Source organism: Struthio camelus, chromosome 15 (assembly GCF_040807025.1).
Source record: "Struthio camelus isolate bStrCam1 chromosome 15, bStrCam1.hap1, whole genome shotgun sequence".
NCBI lineage: Eukaryota > Metazoa > Chordata > Aves > Struthioniformes > Struthionidae > Struthio > Struthio camelus.
In genome coordinates this window covers 173,183-190,349 of record NC_090956.1, presented here as the reverse complement: position 1 = coordinate 190,349, position 17,167 = coordinate 173,183, and the positions used below count along the sequence as shown (strand labels likewise).

General features: G+C 37.6%; 1 protein-coding gene across 14 annotated transcripts in view; it reads left to right on the top strand.

Moving 5' to 3' along the window:
* The window catches only part of UNKL (unk like zinc finger), a 63,382-nt gene that overhangs the window by 19,840 nt on the left and 26,375 nt on the right, over window positions 1–17,167 (top strand). For 12 of the 14 annotated variants that reach the window (XM_068908056.1, XM_068908058.1, XM_068908051.1 and 9 more), the window contains 3 exons: window positions 4,096–4,250; window positions 13,447–13,635; window positions 15,211–15,273. In XM_068908056.1, the coding sequence (XP_068764157.1) occupies window positions 4,096–4,250; window positions 13,447–13,635; window positions 15,211–15,273 (407 nt within the window). The remainder of the gene's footprint in view (window positions 1–4,095; window positions 4,251–13,446; window positions 13,636–15,210; window positions 15,274–17,167) is intronic. The other 2 variants (XM_068908060.1, XM_068908053.1) reach the window with 1 other exon arrangement.

Here is a 17,167-nt window from a genome sequence, read left to right as displayed (position 1 = left end):
CGTCTTTTCAGCTGTGATGCAAAGCAGACCACAACGAATTTCGGTGTTTCTTGTTTCTTATACGTAAAAGTTTTTATTTTTTTAATAATTATTAATTTTTTGCCTCTGTAGTTTTTGTTTGGTATGTTGTCAGTAAAGCCTATTCTATCAGTAAAACCTAAAATCTGTTATTCAAAAAGAAAATAACTTAAGATCTGGTCCCAACTTTTTGTCTGCTGCTACAAGAGCTGGAAAGAGGGATAAGAGACCCTACAGATTTTGGGAACCTCCAAATTTCTGTGATTCAACCGCTATTTGTGATTTTGTCGTGATAATTATTGACAGTCTTCTCTCTCTGTCTAACCTATCTAAGCAAATGTGATGTTCTGTACAACTATTAATTCTGTCGCTTGTCTCCCAAAAGACTTTCAGGAAAGAGAGGCATGCCTAATATTATTCTTGCTGCCCACAGTGCTTGTCTCTGAGACACTTGTGTGGCATAATATTTTCCTTTCTTGGAAAAGCTTAAGGAGTATGGTTTAAAGAAATTCACAGCAAACATGCAGCATGGTATAATTCTGACATGCTACAAAATTATTGTGGGATAAGACTACAATTTTTGTGTTTTGCTCATTAGAGCATACCAAATACTGTCTCTCCTGTTGTCTCTCCATCATGGATGGTGTACTGGGTATACTCAGCAGAGCTCTAGGAGACTGAAGTTCTTTGGAGACCCCATCTTGATATTCTCACGTGCGTCTTGATCATTAGTATCTTTAACAGTCCAGTTGACATTTGATTCCCATCAGATAAATCATTCTTCCAGAAGCCCTCACTGACAATTACAAGGAAAAGAGTTCCATCTCTAAGGAAAAGTTGAGAGTTGTACGGGTTGAAGCTACAGAAGAGTGCTGAAGGGAAGTCCAAACTTTTCTCCCCAAGGGATATCTTTTCGATCTGCTGCTAATCCTCCTCCCTTCTTCTACTCCTTAGGATGAATTCTTTTACTCTATAAAAATCTCCAGAACTCTTGAAGAGCATTCCTGAGACTTGGAACATATTAGCAGTGCTAATTCAGAAGAAGCAACAAAAGTTTCTCCATATAGTTGCATTAGACAGAATTGTGATGCCCTTCAGAAGATATTTATTCAGGCCAGCCACTGTGTTCTGTCAGTCTTTGATTTGTATCAACTAGAATTAAGAATATCTGAGAAAGAAGTCTTGACAAATGAACTTGAAATCTTGCAGCAGTACCCATCCCCTGTCTCTCTGGTGATCGGAACAGTTCATCAGAAGTTAGATATCGGGTTACTATCACCACAAGTTTCTTTCTGCTGTTGGCAATAGCTTAAAGCTTCGTTCTGCAGCTCTGATGTTCCCCCTCCTGTGATCACAGAATAAAATGCTTGGTATGCTTCCTGTAATAACAGTGAGGGGGAGAAAATGGCTTCACAGCAGTAGAGCTTATCATCAGTATGAAAAGCACAAAACATTTGGCTTGTGGATCTTTTTGAAGCCCAAATTGTGTGGTGTTTTACAGCTAGTCTCTTTGAAGGCCTAGCTGTGTGGAACAGGTGCAGTAACTTTAATCCCACCATTCATACATGTTTCTCAGAACCTTTTTATCATTTTGCATGAAATAATTTGGGGAATAACACATTCTCTTACAATAGCGTTTCTGGTCTTCCCTCAATGACTTCTTGAGAATGAGCTGACTTTTTTTTTTTTTTTTTTTTTCCTTTTCTCTCTCTTTTGTGAAGGCCATGAGGAATTTTACTATTCCCCCAGACTGGTTTTCCCTTGTGGCCCTGGCTGCAGATAATACTGTCTGTTAAATTTCACTCATTGGTACTTTTCCACTGGCTGAAGCCCTAAGTCCAGTGCAGTCCCAAAGACCCTTTCTGGTAATAGGAGAAAGGGCATCAGATTCTGAAAAATAAGGAAATGGTGGCTTCTGACATATCTCTCTTTGCAAAAGAGTGGGTGGCTAGGTTGTATTGTGACACTTCAATAAGCTCTTAAAATAATAAGCACCTATTTGTTGCACTTATTTGTCTGCTTTTTACTGCCTGACTAGAATTGGCATCTTAAAAAAATTTTTTTTTGAAACAGAAACAAGGGCAAACTGAAATTCTGCTGTCAAGAATTAGCAAAGAACATACCTCCTGTATAATAACTTCTGTTACTTAAGGCATCTGCCTTCAGATGGTTGGTCCAAGATTGTTCTCTTCTATTTGTGCCATGATTGCAAGAATGAAAAATAATTACTCGCTGCTGACTTTCTGAAAGATTGAATTCCCTAGGCCAGACTTAACCTGGCCATGGTAACTCTGATTATTCATAAGATCCAGGCCTTGTTAGTGCAAATTCTCAGGAGGCTATGTAGCTGGAAAGTTCTGTCTCATGAAGAATACAATCCTATTTCTACATATTATCCTAGGCTACTGATACACAGTACCTGAAGCATCACTGCACTGGCAGTGGATAGTTAAAGGTCTTTCTGAGGGTGCTGTCCTAATCTCCATGAACTTCAGTGATGTCTATGAGCTAGGCCACCACGCAAGACTGCTGCTTTTCCATTAGTTGCAACCTCCTACAACAGCTGTAGGTCACTGGGAAAATAAAGTTAAGCTGGGGGAGCCTTACGTTGTTGAGTTTGTAACTTCTGTGGAACTGGACAGAAACATGATGCTCACTCTTGCAATGAATTAGAATGATGTAGGAACACACATTCCAATTTTAATGTGCTGCTTTGACTTTCTGTCAGGAGGCAGAATGACAAAAAGTAATCATGTTATTCTTCAATACACCTTTGAAAGACAAAGGAGAGATTATTTCTATTTTGAGATGTTTGGAAGGCGCTCTAATACTACCCTTTAAGAGTGGTATAAGTACTTACATTCATTTATAAAATATTGGAGAAGGTATGTGGTTGTATCAAGAAAAGAACGCTAATGAAGATTTAAAAGAGAGCGTGAATCAAATAGCACTTTTCCTAAAAGAATATGGGGGTTGACTGGACATAAGATGGCTGACTGGACTTGATCTGGGCAACCAGGTATACCATGAGATGATATTTAGCAAAAGTGAGGGTAGATTACAGTAGGTAAGTGCATCAGTTTCTGTTCCTCCAACTGTTTTTTGCACACTCATCCTGTCAGAAAAACAGCAGGGGACTAGTGACATTCTCTTTGCAATCCCTAGTGTTTCCTTTTCTGTTTCTTTGGACGTGACTGAACTAGACCTGAGTACATGGTGGTAGTTACTACAGGTTTTTTTTCTTTCTCTTTTGTGTGCCAATTCCCTATTTTTTTTTACTTCATACAATAGTGGAAATATTTGGTGAGGTACTTGATCATAAAAGGCATGGAGTTGTGATAAATCAAATGCTAGGTACAAAAAAATCCCACATAATTGGAAACAATCCTCAGCTATGATATCTCCACTGAAGATAGGTGTCTAAATATCTCATGCTCCCATCCTTTTTTTTACTATAGCTTGTACTTCTGTGCACTCTTATCAGAACATCTCATGGTCTGTAGCAGAAAAATATTCATATTGGGATTTTAAATATAGTTTATTATTACCCTTTCAGCAGTGCAGTAGTGGTTAGAGGTGAAAAAAATCTTGTGGTATCTGTAGAATTGATTAAGAGCTGATGAAATCTCATTTTCAGTCCTGACTTTCTTACTATGATGTGCTGTATGCATGGATTATGAGGTGAGGAATATAATAAACTGCAATTGCTTACTAAGTAAACATTTTTTGTTAACTGATCATTTGCCTGTAAAATTAGAAATCTAAATTTCCTTAATATGTTATTAAAACATTGGAATTTGGATCTACCTCCCACCAATTTTTGATGGCTCAAGTAAATAAGAGTATCACTATAGCAGTTCACATTTGTTAGTAGTCACAAATACATAATAGTGAATTATATTATTTTTTACCTTGCCTGTCTTTATGTTTATATTTTTTATTACAAAAAAAGATTTTTTTCGTGTGATTGATGTTTTCATGTGACAGGTGCTGTGTTTGGTATTAGGTATGTATTTGTTAAATTCACACAGCTAAATATCAAATCTGTGTGTAATTTGTTGGGGATTCCTTCAACAGAGGACACCATGAATGTAGTCATACTGCAAACTGGCTGTCAGTCAAAGCCAGGCGCTCACCTGTTTTCAGCAGACAGCATAGGAATTGCAAATGAATGGAGCAGCAGTCTTAACTCCACAAACAACATTACAAATAACAGTGGGCAGTCTGGAAATGTAAGTGTAAATAATTCTGGAAAAGTTACTAATAATGATCACTGTGCCAATATATAATTGTTTATTTTATTTCTCAAACATCTGTTTTTTTTTTTCTTTCTGTATACTTAAGCAAATGGGAAAAAAATCACAGCTACAGTAAATGTCAGGCAGTAATATTTAACTGGTTCTGAAACCTAATGGAATGTCTTCCCTGGTCACCAGATTTCATTATGTGTTACTTATGTTTTTTTTCCTCGTTTCTTGGTCTTTAGATGCAATATGTTGGATGCTACAATGAGGAACATCATATGATTACACTGAAGAGTTCTATTAATCAAATATACAACTACAGGACAGTGTTAATTTGCATGTCTGTTTTTTCTTTAGGAAAGGTATCATTCACGGAAGGTGTTACCTGATTCCAAGTCTCTTCTTTATCCTAATTTGTTAACGTTAAAAATGAATTTAAGTCCCACCCTAACATGCTTTATACTAAAAGCTTCTTTCAATGATACAGTATATGCAGTTTGGTAGTAGGGAGGTGCTTGAATACAAGAGTAATAAATGTCTATATTAGCTAGTTTTATCAACTAGGGTTGGGGGAGAGGAAGGAAAAAGACATATTGTAGAGCTTTTTTAATCTTCCTTTTAGTTTCAATTGGAACAGACCCTTTTGGTAGGTAGGTAATATTTATTCTGTGTATGCTCCAAAATAATATGTTAAGGTAGTTACGTCTCTGTTGTTTTCTGCTGACTTGAGTTTTTCTTACCTCATCTGCAGCACAGAGTCATAAGTACATACGTATTTATTCATAGACTTTTCGGTTCCAGGTTTCCAGCAGTGTCAGTCTATACTATTTGGTTAGAAACCAAATAAAAGGACATATTTAAAATTATATTTTAAAGGAATTGCCAATAAATAGTGCAGGTGTTAAAACTCCTGAGTTTCTTTCACGTAGCTTCATACTGCTGTCCTGTAGATCAAGAATATAGATACTGATGTGCCTACATTTCATCTTCAGTCTCCAACACAGAAGTCTGCTGGCTGTAAAGTTCTGAGGAAAAAGGTCTGCCTTTTTTTTAGGAGGCTACTCTTGCTGCTCAGGAGTCAAGTCCAGTTGGTCTTTTTGCTCAGTGTCACATACTTCTGAAGCTTTCAGGAGAGACAAACAAAAGCATCTGTTCTCCCAGCAGCCTCTTTGCCTGTCATGAATGATTTACGTACAGTTGAAAACACTTACTATCCTAATATGCCTTCCAGCCACAGGGAATCCACTTCCATATTAGAAGAATTTTTCTGAGAGAGTCATTGGAACTCTCAGTAATACTTTTTCCACTTTCCGTTCTGTGCTCAGTGAGACTTTACTTGTGCTGCTGTTCAAGTACGAAAATGCAAAAATTGTCTCTACTTTTCCTTATACTTTCTACTTAACAGTTTTATTTTAAGTGGCCACCTTTTCCTGGTTTCTGACAAAATGTTCTGCCCCTCTTTCAGTTGATTACTTACCTGCTGAATTGTCTCCTGCACTTCCATTATTCATTTTCTGAATATTAAGTTCCTAATTTCTCATCAGCATTTTTGTTTCCTGTTTTTCCATGTTTAATTCTTGAGCTCTGTTGTTTGCTTTCATTCACCATCACCATCTGCTATAACCTGCTTTATTTTAGTATTTAAGTAATCTGTCCCTCTCCTCTTCCTTCTCCCCTTTTCCCTGTCGCAGCAACATATCTTCCTCTGTGGTTTGTACTTTTTTCTTTCTGTTGCAATAAACTTTCTGCGCCCTCCTTTATCTTCGTTCTCATCACTGTCAGACAGTGTCTCTGAGTTAACTTAATTTTAGTAGTTTTTATAGTGCTGAAACTAGTCTTTCTTTTCCCCACATCTTTTATTTCTTCAAAACAAAATCTCCCTATTCATTCTCCAAAACGTCTTTCACGTATCCTGTTATAGTATACTGGGAAAGAATCTTACTGTTTTGTTTGCTTCTACAGGAAAAGGATGACATAGTTATAGTACAAACCTTGGGGCTTGAGAGACCTAACCTCAGTTCTCTGCTTGGTCATAAAATTCCTCTGACCATGAGTCAGTTGCTTAACTATCTGTTGCTGAGGTCCCCAGTTCTAGAATGTGGTAATACTGTTTCCCTATCTGTAAGGATTATTAGAAGAATGAGTCCCTTAAAGATTCTGGATGATCCACATTGAGGGAAACTGTATAACTTTTTAAATAGATTCTTTCTTAATTCACCAATGCCGTGTTCTTATGTGTTCATTGAAGTTGCCTTGTTGTCTGTTGGACTGTCATCAGTCATTCCTCTGCTTTATCTTTCCCTAACATTTCAGTGGGGAAATAAGCTGCTCCTCAGCCTTTTTGGTGAGTGTGAGTCCAATTTCTAAAGAGAGCTTCTACTTCTATGTTTCTCTACCTCCATTTTCTGCTTTCTGGTTCGACACGTTCAGTTTTGATAGCACTGTTTTTCCTGTCTATCTTTGCAGTTCCCTTCCATTTATTCACTGCTCTTTTAACTTTTTATTATTTGTTACCAAATGCGTCGTCCAAATGTACTTAACCTCCACAGTGCAGTTTATTCAGTGTGATACAGTATTTCCCTTGAGTGTCATTTTTCATCTCAGTGTTGTTCATTTCTCCGTACTTGCCATTGCCTCTTTATCTTTCTTGCTGTTGTGTTGCCCCAGCATTTGGTTAGATTACCAGCTCTCTGCATTTACTCATGTTCCCATTACTCTATGCACGTCCTTCCATGAATCTTCAGCTATGTAATTTTTTCATCGTCCAATAGTCTGTCTCCTTTCCTCAGTCACCTTTGCCAAAATAATACATCTCTGGCTTGCTGTCTTCTGCATGCCATTCATATGCTTCATTCTCAGCCACAAGCTTCTGCCTCACCCACGTTTCATCTCTTTGTTTCAACTGTTCTCATTTATATTCTGCAAATTCATTGAATTTTAACATACCTGTGTTAGGGTATCTTCATCTTCTCCCATGTTTGTTTTTTTTTTCTCCGAATGCTTTGAGACTTGGATTAACTAGCCTCTCTCAGTGTATGCAGCCACAGACACAGTTGTTACTTTGTGTTCCTTCTCTAGCTGCTTAACTTTCCAGTTATTACCCCGATGCAAAATGCGTATTCTTTTGAGCAGCGTTTTAGCCAAAAATGTCATGAATTTAACAAGGTCTCCTTAAAACATACTTAACTCAAGCTTTAGGATTATACTGCTGATCTTCTACACACGTTACTGCTCTTTGTTACTGGCTACTTTACAGTATACCTAAGTTAGGTGATGATATAGAGTAAAGGCCTGGCTGTGTGATATGATTTTGTCTATAAATATTGTGCAAGTTTGTGATGCTGCAAAATTAATAGAGGAAGTTGTTATTTCTTTTGGAGATGAAACAAGATACATCAAAGATCAATTGCATTTATAAATTATGAAATATTTATGTTATCCCTTCTAGGTTCAGGGCCATAAATCATAGTTTCCTTTTGAAGAGTAAAAGGAGAGAAATGTTGACCATGATATCATTATGCCTAGAGTCCATGATGTATTTAAAAGAATGAATATTTGCATGTGATATATACTGATTGCAGTGGATGAAGATAGGATAAACAGTACCATCTTCATTTTATCAAGTTTATCAAGGATATGTAAGTGCCTGATCACACGTTTGAGTTCCCATAGTTAACAAGTCAGTGCCTGCCAGCTCAGTGGTGATAAAGACTGTGCCTTCTTGGCCCATCCTGACTGTGAAGTGTTAACATTCTGCTGCCTTCATTAAGCCCAAAGTAGTTCATTTTACTTCACAGCTAAGATGGCGTGAGCAGGTGCACACGATCAGTTACCGCACTCAGTTGGTAGGTTACAGTTCATTAGGCTGTGATAATGTAATTGAATTTGATTACATGTGCACATAATCCAAATCAGAACAATGTGATGATTCATGTTTCCTTTAACGCTGGAGTGTTCCCAGCCAGTGAGAGGTGTAGGAGAGAAAATAAATTATATGAATTCAAAAGAAGTTTTTATAGCTTAATTAAAAATACTTATATACTTCCTCTTCCTGTCATCTTCCCCCCGCAAACGTAGATGATGTAGAAGAACATTTTTTAAAGCCATAGAATATAACACAAATCAAGAAACTCACAAAGCAGCCATTTTCATAGGAAGTATAACTCGTATTGTAGTTCTGTTTCTTCGGGGTCTTTTTGTAGAAGTTCAGCTATAAACAAAGGCCTAGAGTAGGCAGGAATGAAGGGGCAGAATGTATCACTTGTTTTGTATGCTTGTTTTCTAAGCAATTTAGTGGCAGTGAAGAATATTGACAAATAATTTAATGGTTCTTTGTAAGAATCTTAAGAGGCCAAGGCCTGTGTGATTATGACATTAGGAGTATGTGACCCTCGTTAGGGCAAGCTTGGCATCTCTTGAGTAGTGGTGGGTCAGAAATGTTCAGGCAACCTCCTGTCACCTTGAGCAAAGACACTAAGATGAAGTTCTTTTGAAATGCTGTGAAAGAGATAATCTGAAGTGTACCCAACTGCAATGTTTAGTTGAGCTTTAAACTGAGTAAGAGTATGTTACCATTTCTTCATTGTCTTTCTATTGTTGAAGTTTTCCCTGGATGTTTAAAAAAGTTGCCTATTTCAATACCCAATCTAGCAGCTGAGCCTCTGTAAAGTAAGGAATGTCAGTAAGTACCCATATTTAATTCAGTACCCATATTTAATTCAACTCTAAATTCTTAGGGTTTGAACTGTGTCCTTCCCATGGTAAGCTTATGTCTTTGGTTAGGTAGCACAGCAGACCTCTGTCTTTAGGGGGAACACATCCCTGAAAAGTACTTAATCTGTTGGGCCTTGTTATTCCACACTCAGAAAATCCAGTGCCACAAACCTGAAGTTACATTTGTAGAGAAGTTTACAAAGATCTTGTCAAAGGCTTCTTCCAGAGTTGAGGCAACTATATTAATTCCAGCTTTCTGTTGTTTGTGCTTCTGTCTTAATAAAGAGGAAAAAGCCTAAAAAATAAAAATCAAGACTAGTAATTGACAATTTCCTAGCATCAGTAGTGCTGATGAGGACATTGCCATTCATGCCAGCACTGATACCGAAGTATAAATTCTACAGCATCAAAGAACAAGAATTAAACCTTGGTAGGTTCCCTTCCTCCCTCTTGCACTCTCTCTCTCTCACACTATTATTGCACGTGTTTTTACGTTAGTACTGAGATTTGGCCTGATATTAGCGGTGACCACCAAGTCCGTCCTGATACAAAACGCGTGTTCACTTACTGTTTTGGCACCAGTGCAGCATTAAGTTGTATGGCTGCTTCTAGTGGTATACATCTTGACATTTCTCAAATGTTCTTTGCATCTTGCTCATTGCAAAGAGCAAGAAAGATAAAAGATACAGGAGCTAATGGGTATCCTGTAGCAAGCCATAAGGAACGAACGAATGGTTGAGAAAAAATTATTTGTGGTCAGACGAGTGGCAGTGTAATCTATCATACTGATTCTGTGGAGTCCACCTAGCCTTGAGTCCTAGAGGGGATGGTTCTTACAAGCCTGGACAAAGAGGAAGAGGGCCCCAATCAGTGTTGACATTTAGGGCCAGAGCCTCTTCACGGGATCTGGAGGAGTCTCTCACAGAGAGAAAAGAGATGGTTCCCAAAATCCTCCATTTGCTTTCTCTGCCTCAGGAATTATTTTGATTGATGACCATGGAGAGTGACCACGATTATGTATTCTCCCTAAATAATCATCTTGTCATGCCGCTATCAGTAGCAGTATACTACCCTGGATGGACCAATAGGGAATTTCTTATGTTCTTATTATAGGATATAAATGTACAGTATAAAGGCAAACAGGAAGATGAAAAAGATTGTTAAATATTTTAGATGTTAAATGTCTGTTTGCTGTGGGGAAAAAATGACTAGTGTGTCACAAGTAAAGTGAATCGAGATGAGTCAAGTGAGTCAGGTGTTGAGAATACTACATGGAAGGGCTGAGGCAGAGATGGAGCTATACATTTAGTGACTTTTTTCTTATAACTTTTATATGTTGTGAAATGTAAATAGTGCTGCTAGTACAGCCTATGTGAAAGGGTTGTTTATTTACTTATTCTAATCTATTTATTTATTTATTTGGGAGTACAACTTCATACGTGGTTTGCATGTTGTATGAGATGAGGAGGATGGCGCATTGATTCTGTGAGAGCAGAACTTTGAACATTCCATAATTCTAAATAATAACTTTATACCCAAAAAAGTGTTTTTTTTAATGTAGTTGCCGTGTAGATTCAGCTTCTGTTTGAAATTCAGATTTTTTTCTTGCTTGCGTATTTTAACTTACTATAGATATTGTGTAAGTTGAATTCTTTTCCTGCTTTATTTGCATGAGTGCTTTGTGTTTTCTTTGCAAGTTGAGTTATATAGCATTTGTGGATAATATGTAATCCACTTATTACAAATTAACTAACTTTTCTTCTAAAAATACAAAAGGCAGAGTAGAGGATAGCTCCGTCTACTTTCATCCTGTGGACTCTTCAGAGGATAAGAATAAAACCCTAAGCATTACTGTAATCAAATTATGCTGACTGCAGCTTTGGGAGTAGAGTGATCCTTTCAGAGCAGAAAAACAAAATTATTGTAAGCTCTTAGCGCTTACAGGGATATGTATGTTTATGCCACCACTAGTAGCTACTGCAACCAGAAGGATGATGTGAGGGGCACCTTAGGAAAATGATCTACATACCTGGTACCATCTGGTCTTGACCAGTAGCGATGTACCTCAGCCATTACTTTTGGCTGAACAAGAACATAGCTCCCCACTTATGCTCTGTTGTATGTAGGTGGCCCTCCAGCGCGAGTAATCTGTTCAGGCCATATCTCCCACACACGTATCTTCTGAGTGAAAATTCATCTTTCCTCACGATCTCCTACCCCTATGCCACTGAAAACACAGACTGAGTGCGCTGTACATTCTCATTAGGTCCAGTCACATGCAACCATGATACAAATCTTCCTGTGTTGGTAAAATAAACTATGTTGCCTGCCCAACTGAAGGAGTGAACATAGAGTGTGTGTATATATATATCTATATATATCTGAGAGACATTCTGTGCCTATTAAGAGTATGATGGAAAACTCCAAACATCTTAGAGTCAGTAGCTTACCTAAATGAGTACCTTAGCTCTGGCATTAGTCTGCCTGCACAGTCTAGCTGTTTTAACTTATATATCTCTCTGCTATATTAAACAGCCTTGTGCTACCAGAAGTATATTTTCACATGTACTTACAAGACGTAACTGTTATACATAAGTTTTCAAAACCTTTTGATATTGAACTGAATACCTTACCATGTTTTTATTGACAACAAAAAATTTTTTTAACCTAAGAACAATGTTTTTTCCCTGTTGTAAGTTTCCCCCTTTTTTAGATTTCTCCCTAAAATAAGATTTCAATATTTCAAAGCTGAAAAATGTACAAACTTAATAATGACAGTATTTAAAGTAAATGGCTACAGAAGAAGAAAGGTTGCATGCTGTAACTAGTGTGTGGCCAAAACATGAATTCTTCGACTTCAGTAGTTTTGTCTGAATAAACCTTGATAGTCAATCAATTTCATTATTTTTGCTGTGGCATCTCCTCTTTTTCTATCAGCTTTTAGGGCGTATGTGCATTTTAGACTGTTCTGTAGAGAAACTATGTTTGATCTCAAAAAGATTTTAATTACAGAACTCCACAAAGACAAAGTTCTTGACAGGAGATTTTCTGTAGGGGTAGGTGTGAGTGGATGCACAGGTAGTAATTGAGGTGGAGGTTTTAGCTTTGTTGCAGGGGGAGGGTTCTGTCCAAGGTTAGGACCTCATATAGGCTCATGTCTGTCCTCTACCAGATGTATAGGAATTCAAATTAAGTTCCTGCTGCTCAGGAGGGACACCATGAGATAATGTTATTCTGGGGAAAGAGGTATCTCTTGATAAAATCCTGATTTGTTTAAAATACTTTAACGTTCTTTGGAGCATAAAGTAAAATTAAATGTTAGAGTTAACCATTAGTTGAGAGTTCAGCAGTAAGCTGTATCACTTGTCTTGTTCAGTTGGTCTGATTCAGTGATTATTTTATGTTTATACAAACTGGAACAAACTTGACAGAGTTTTACTTTAGTTTTACTCTGCTATTGAATAGTGAATTCACTAGTCCAGTTTCCTGAGGGCTGAAAGATTCACATTCAGAACTTGTTCTGAATCAAGCAGAGAAAGGATTGAAATGTGTGTCTCATCACTTGAGTGTCCTCACCGCTAGGCTTTTAGGCATAAATGTAGGATACAACTATTTTCATACTGCCTTTATGAATCTAGTTATAAATCTAGCTTAAGAAATCAAAACAGTTTATTTAAAAAAAAAAAAAAAAAAAAGTAGAAGCAAGTAATACCCACAGTTCTGCTAGGGTATATTATTATAGGAAGCTGGTACTTTGGTTCATAAACAATTTCAGGTTAATCAAAACTGTGCTTTAGCCACAAATTGTCCAGGCCTGCTGACAGATTGTAAGCTTCAGCTTAAGCCTTTTATTTCAGAAGTGTAGAACTTTCTGGAAAACGTACATGAGGACAACAATTTATAAAGCGAGTAGTGTTTTAAAATACTAAAATATTAATTTATTAATTAATAAATGTCTGTGTTTAAGAATCTCAAAATGATTTGCGCTGAGCAATTTGAGATGCTTTTTGCCAAGCTTTTACTTGTCTTGTTAACCTTTTTAGCTTGTTCTGGATGAGATCTTTAAAAGGATGACTTACATAAAGCTATAGATTGAGAAATATATGAATGAATAGAAATCAGGGTTGTCAGAAAGCAAATATTCCTTTATCGTAAATGAATATTCATGAAGCACAGTAATCTCTGCCAGTGTGTCATTTTGTGTGTAGTGACCAAACAAGACTATTCTGATGTGTACCTCTTTTTGAAGTCTGTGGAATTACAATAGTTCCAGTCTGCTTTTTTCATCAGCTACTTTGCAAAATTAGTACCCAAAAATACGTAGTTAAACAAAAACTGGTGTTTTATCAGCATATGATAAGACTGAAAGTAATTGATAATTTCAACTAATGTTCCAAAAGGGAAATGTAACTATAAACATAAAAATATTATGAAGTAGAATATATTAGACACTGTTTTCTATCTTCTACAGATTTCGTGTTCTTCAAGTCCAACTGTAACATCAAGTTCTGGTAGCAGTAGTTCTTTATCACCCCTTGGACCCCTTTGTAGACAGAGGTCAATAGCAAATGGTGTTTTGTGTTCTGAGTCTAGTACATCAGGTGTTTCTTCACCAACGTCTAGCTATCCAAAAGCACCGGGCTTTGAACGAGGAGATCAGGTATGTAAATGATAAAATAGGTACTAGAAATACAAATACAATATTAAGATAAATTAGATTCTGCAGAAAATGTTCTCTGCCTCATGTATCTGCACTGATTTTTGATTGTCTAAAACACAGAGTTTGGAACCCTCTTCTGTAGTGAGTTAAACTGTTTCAAATTATTTTACAGTTGTCTCGGGCTACGAGCACCCCTGCAAACAGTCATTGAGGCTCAGCTGACATGCAGTCAATTGTAACCTTGCAGAAACATTCTGATTGTCTTTTTGAGCCCATGTTGTCAAGAATAGAGCAAGATAACAATGGAAAAAATAATAACTAGACTTGGTAGGATTCAGTTTTAACTTTCGTTGAAAGTTGACAGGTAAAAGATGCATTCATTCATTTCTGGGTGATGATACCATTTGCCGGTTCCAGTCTCTTTTTAATTTCAGTCTGTTTCTTCCCCTACCTAGAGAAAGAAAGGGAGGGAGAGAGAGGGAGAAAAAATGGGGAGATAGGGTGGGGGGAAAGGGAGAGAGGGAGAGCACATTAGAAACGGTAGGGGAGAGGTTGAAACTGAAGTTGGTGAGAACTTATAATCCCTTTAGTCTGTGGAGGTGGAGAGAATAGGCAGTGCTAGAGATAGTTGGGAGAGGGGAAGACTGGTATTTTTCAGGGTTCATTTCACAGTTCAGCTGGTCTGTGAGAGAAAAGCAGAAAACCCAGTGTTTACCTATTAAAGTGGAATTTGTCTTGCTCTATTATTATAAAGGAAATGTTAAGTTTACCTTGCTATCTATCTATGGTTTATTGATACTGAACTCCCTTCAAGTACTTATCAACCCACTTTGCAAACTGATTACACTTCTCAATTGTCAAAAAGGAGCTGCTTAAAAAAAAGAGCTCTGATCACACATTTAAATAAGCTGCAGTCAAGATAGTCAGTCTTCTTGCTAAACTGTGATTTATCAGAACTGATTTCTGTAACCTGAGATGCACAGAGAAGTGCAGAAGTGACAGACAGAAGAAGGAGGAAAGGAAAGAGAGAGTTTTTTGTAAATGGTGACTTGTAGGCGATGGCAAGATCATTACACTAGAGTAAAATTCTCCAGGCAGGATTGCTTTCTCGCATGTAGATGTTTGGCCATGCTATAGGTTAGACAGGTAGGATTTTCCTGTCTCCCGGCATAGGGATCAACTGGTCAGTGATCGAATGTCATAGGAGCAGGGCAATTACAGTATCAAAGGGCTGCTTGCTGGACGTGAGGAAGCAGTAATTCAGAAATGATGTAGATCTATTGGTGAAGATCTGTTTTGCAGTTTTGATCAGTGTGTAATGTACTATTACAAAGGATATGTCTCAGTGCTTGTGCATGTAAGTGGAGTAATCACAACTGCCTCTCCTTTTCCATGTAGATTTACCCAATGATCATTAAAATTTAAATCTCTGTATATGATTGCAGTGAGATAAATGATGCCCTAAAGAGGCTGACTTCAGTACAGTGAGGCCGCTGACCCTGCACTAACCAATTATATGTTTTATAGTAACCATTCATTCAGTTCATATATTACAGATATTTTTTCTCATTTCAGGCAAAGCAACGAAGCTTCCCCGCTGAGAGTCAGCAGAAAATAAATGAACAAGACAAAAAGCAGGTATTACCAAAAGCTAAACATTGTAAATATTTTGCCCTTTTGGTAATTTCCTAATGCAACATCAAAGTTGTGTAACACTTTACAACATGATTAGTCTAAGGAAAATATACAGTAAAGGTGCACTACAGGGAGTGGACAGGGACGAGAATATGAGGTAATTTGATGATGCTGTTGATTGTAGCAACTTCATGACAGTTTTCACAGTGAAATTTTGGATTAACTAGATTTAGAGATAGATTAATACAATTTAAGGAATGTCAGAAGGAAGATGACAATGTAGTTGTTTCAGCATGTGATGTTCAAGACTAGGAAAAGGAATAAAGCTACAGGGAAGAGGGCATAGCTTTGAGTTGCCATGAAGCTAAATCCCCCAGGGATTAGAGGTCACTGTATATGCATAGGAGGTTAAAACTCTGCCAGCTTTTGCTCTGCTAGAACAAAAAGCCTGATGCTTCGTTAATGGCAATGGTCAAAATAAATGAGAAGAGAAAAGAAGCTTTACCAGGAGGACATTCATGCAGCCATACAGGAATATAGAATCTAACGTGGAGGAATATTTTAAATTTAAAAAGTAGGAAGAGCAGTGTATAGTAAATAAAAATGGAAAACAAGAGATAGCTAGAAACAGAGCCCATGAGTTCCATATAGGAGAGTGATAGCACTCTATCCACTTTAAAAGTATATATAGATTTTTTTTCTACACATCTATAGATTAGTGAGGGTGGCAGCCATGGAAACTCTGACTGTCATTTTGTCCGTGGTGGTTTCCTATGGAAAGTAATTTTTATGTGAGTTTCTACTGTTGTTAACATTTGCAACAGAAAAATCAAGGCCTGTTTAACGTCTCTTTTAATGACCTGGCAGGGGCATCGGGTTTGCAAATGAAGTCAATTTCGGGGGGGGGACCAGTCCAATACATTTGAGGGCAGGGCTGCCATTCAGAGTGACCTAGGCAGGCTGAAGGAATGGGCCTACAAGATGCTTGTGAAATTCAACAGGGACAAGTGCAAAGTCCTGCATCTGGGAAGGAAGAATCCCTTGCAGCAATGCAAGCTGAGGACTGACTGACTGGGGAGCAGCTCTACAGAAAAGGACCTGAGGGTTTTGGTAGATAGCTTGGTAGCAAGCTGAACCTGAGCCAACAGTGTGCCCTGGCAGCAAAGAAGGCCAAACAGTATCCTAGGCTATATTAACAGGAGCATAGCAAGTATGTCAAGCCTGTTCACAGTGGTGCATGGTGGGTGAACAAGAGAAAGCAGGCATAAGTTGAAACAAGAGGGACAGTCACCATGGGGACAGTCAAGCAGTGGGTTGCCCAATGTGTTTGTGCAGTCTCCATCCTTAGAGGTTTTCAAGACCAGTCTGGATAAAGCCCTGAGTAATCTGGTCTGACTTCATAGCTTACCCAGCTCTGAGCAGGAGGTTGGACTAGATGGACTCCTGAGGTGCTCCTCGCTTCCAATCTGAATTTTCCTGTTATCCTGTGATCCTAAAAATGTTTACCAAGTTCTTTTAATTCTCTCCTTTTAAAAAATATTATTTAATGTCCATTGAACTAGTGTAGAATGTTCGACGTTCTGCTAAGTAATTGTAAAGCTATCGACTTTTTTTTTTTAATAACCTTTCTCTGCTGGCTGGTTTCTGGAATGATTATTTTTATTTTATCTCTCTGTTCTATTTAGATACCCCCCAGAATGGAGTTTGGAAGTTACAGATAGGGTCATTCTTGGTCTATCAAAAGAGAAGGAAAGTAATCCTTAAGCTGCCTAAGTGCAGCTCGGTGAAAATAGTGTGGGACAAGAAGCTCTATTGCTGCTTGTAATTATGTTAGGGAGAAAGAGGCTAAATAGTCCAGCAGATATACGTGTTTATGCTGTGGAGAAAGAGTAGTAAT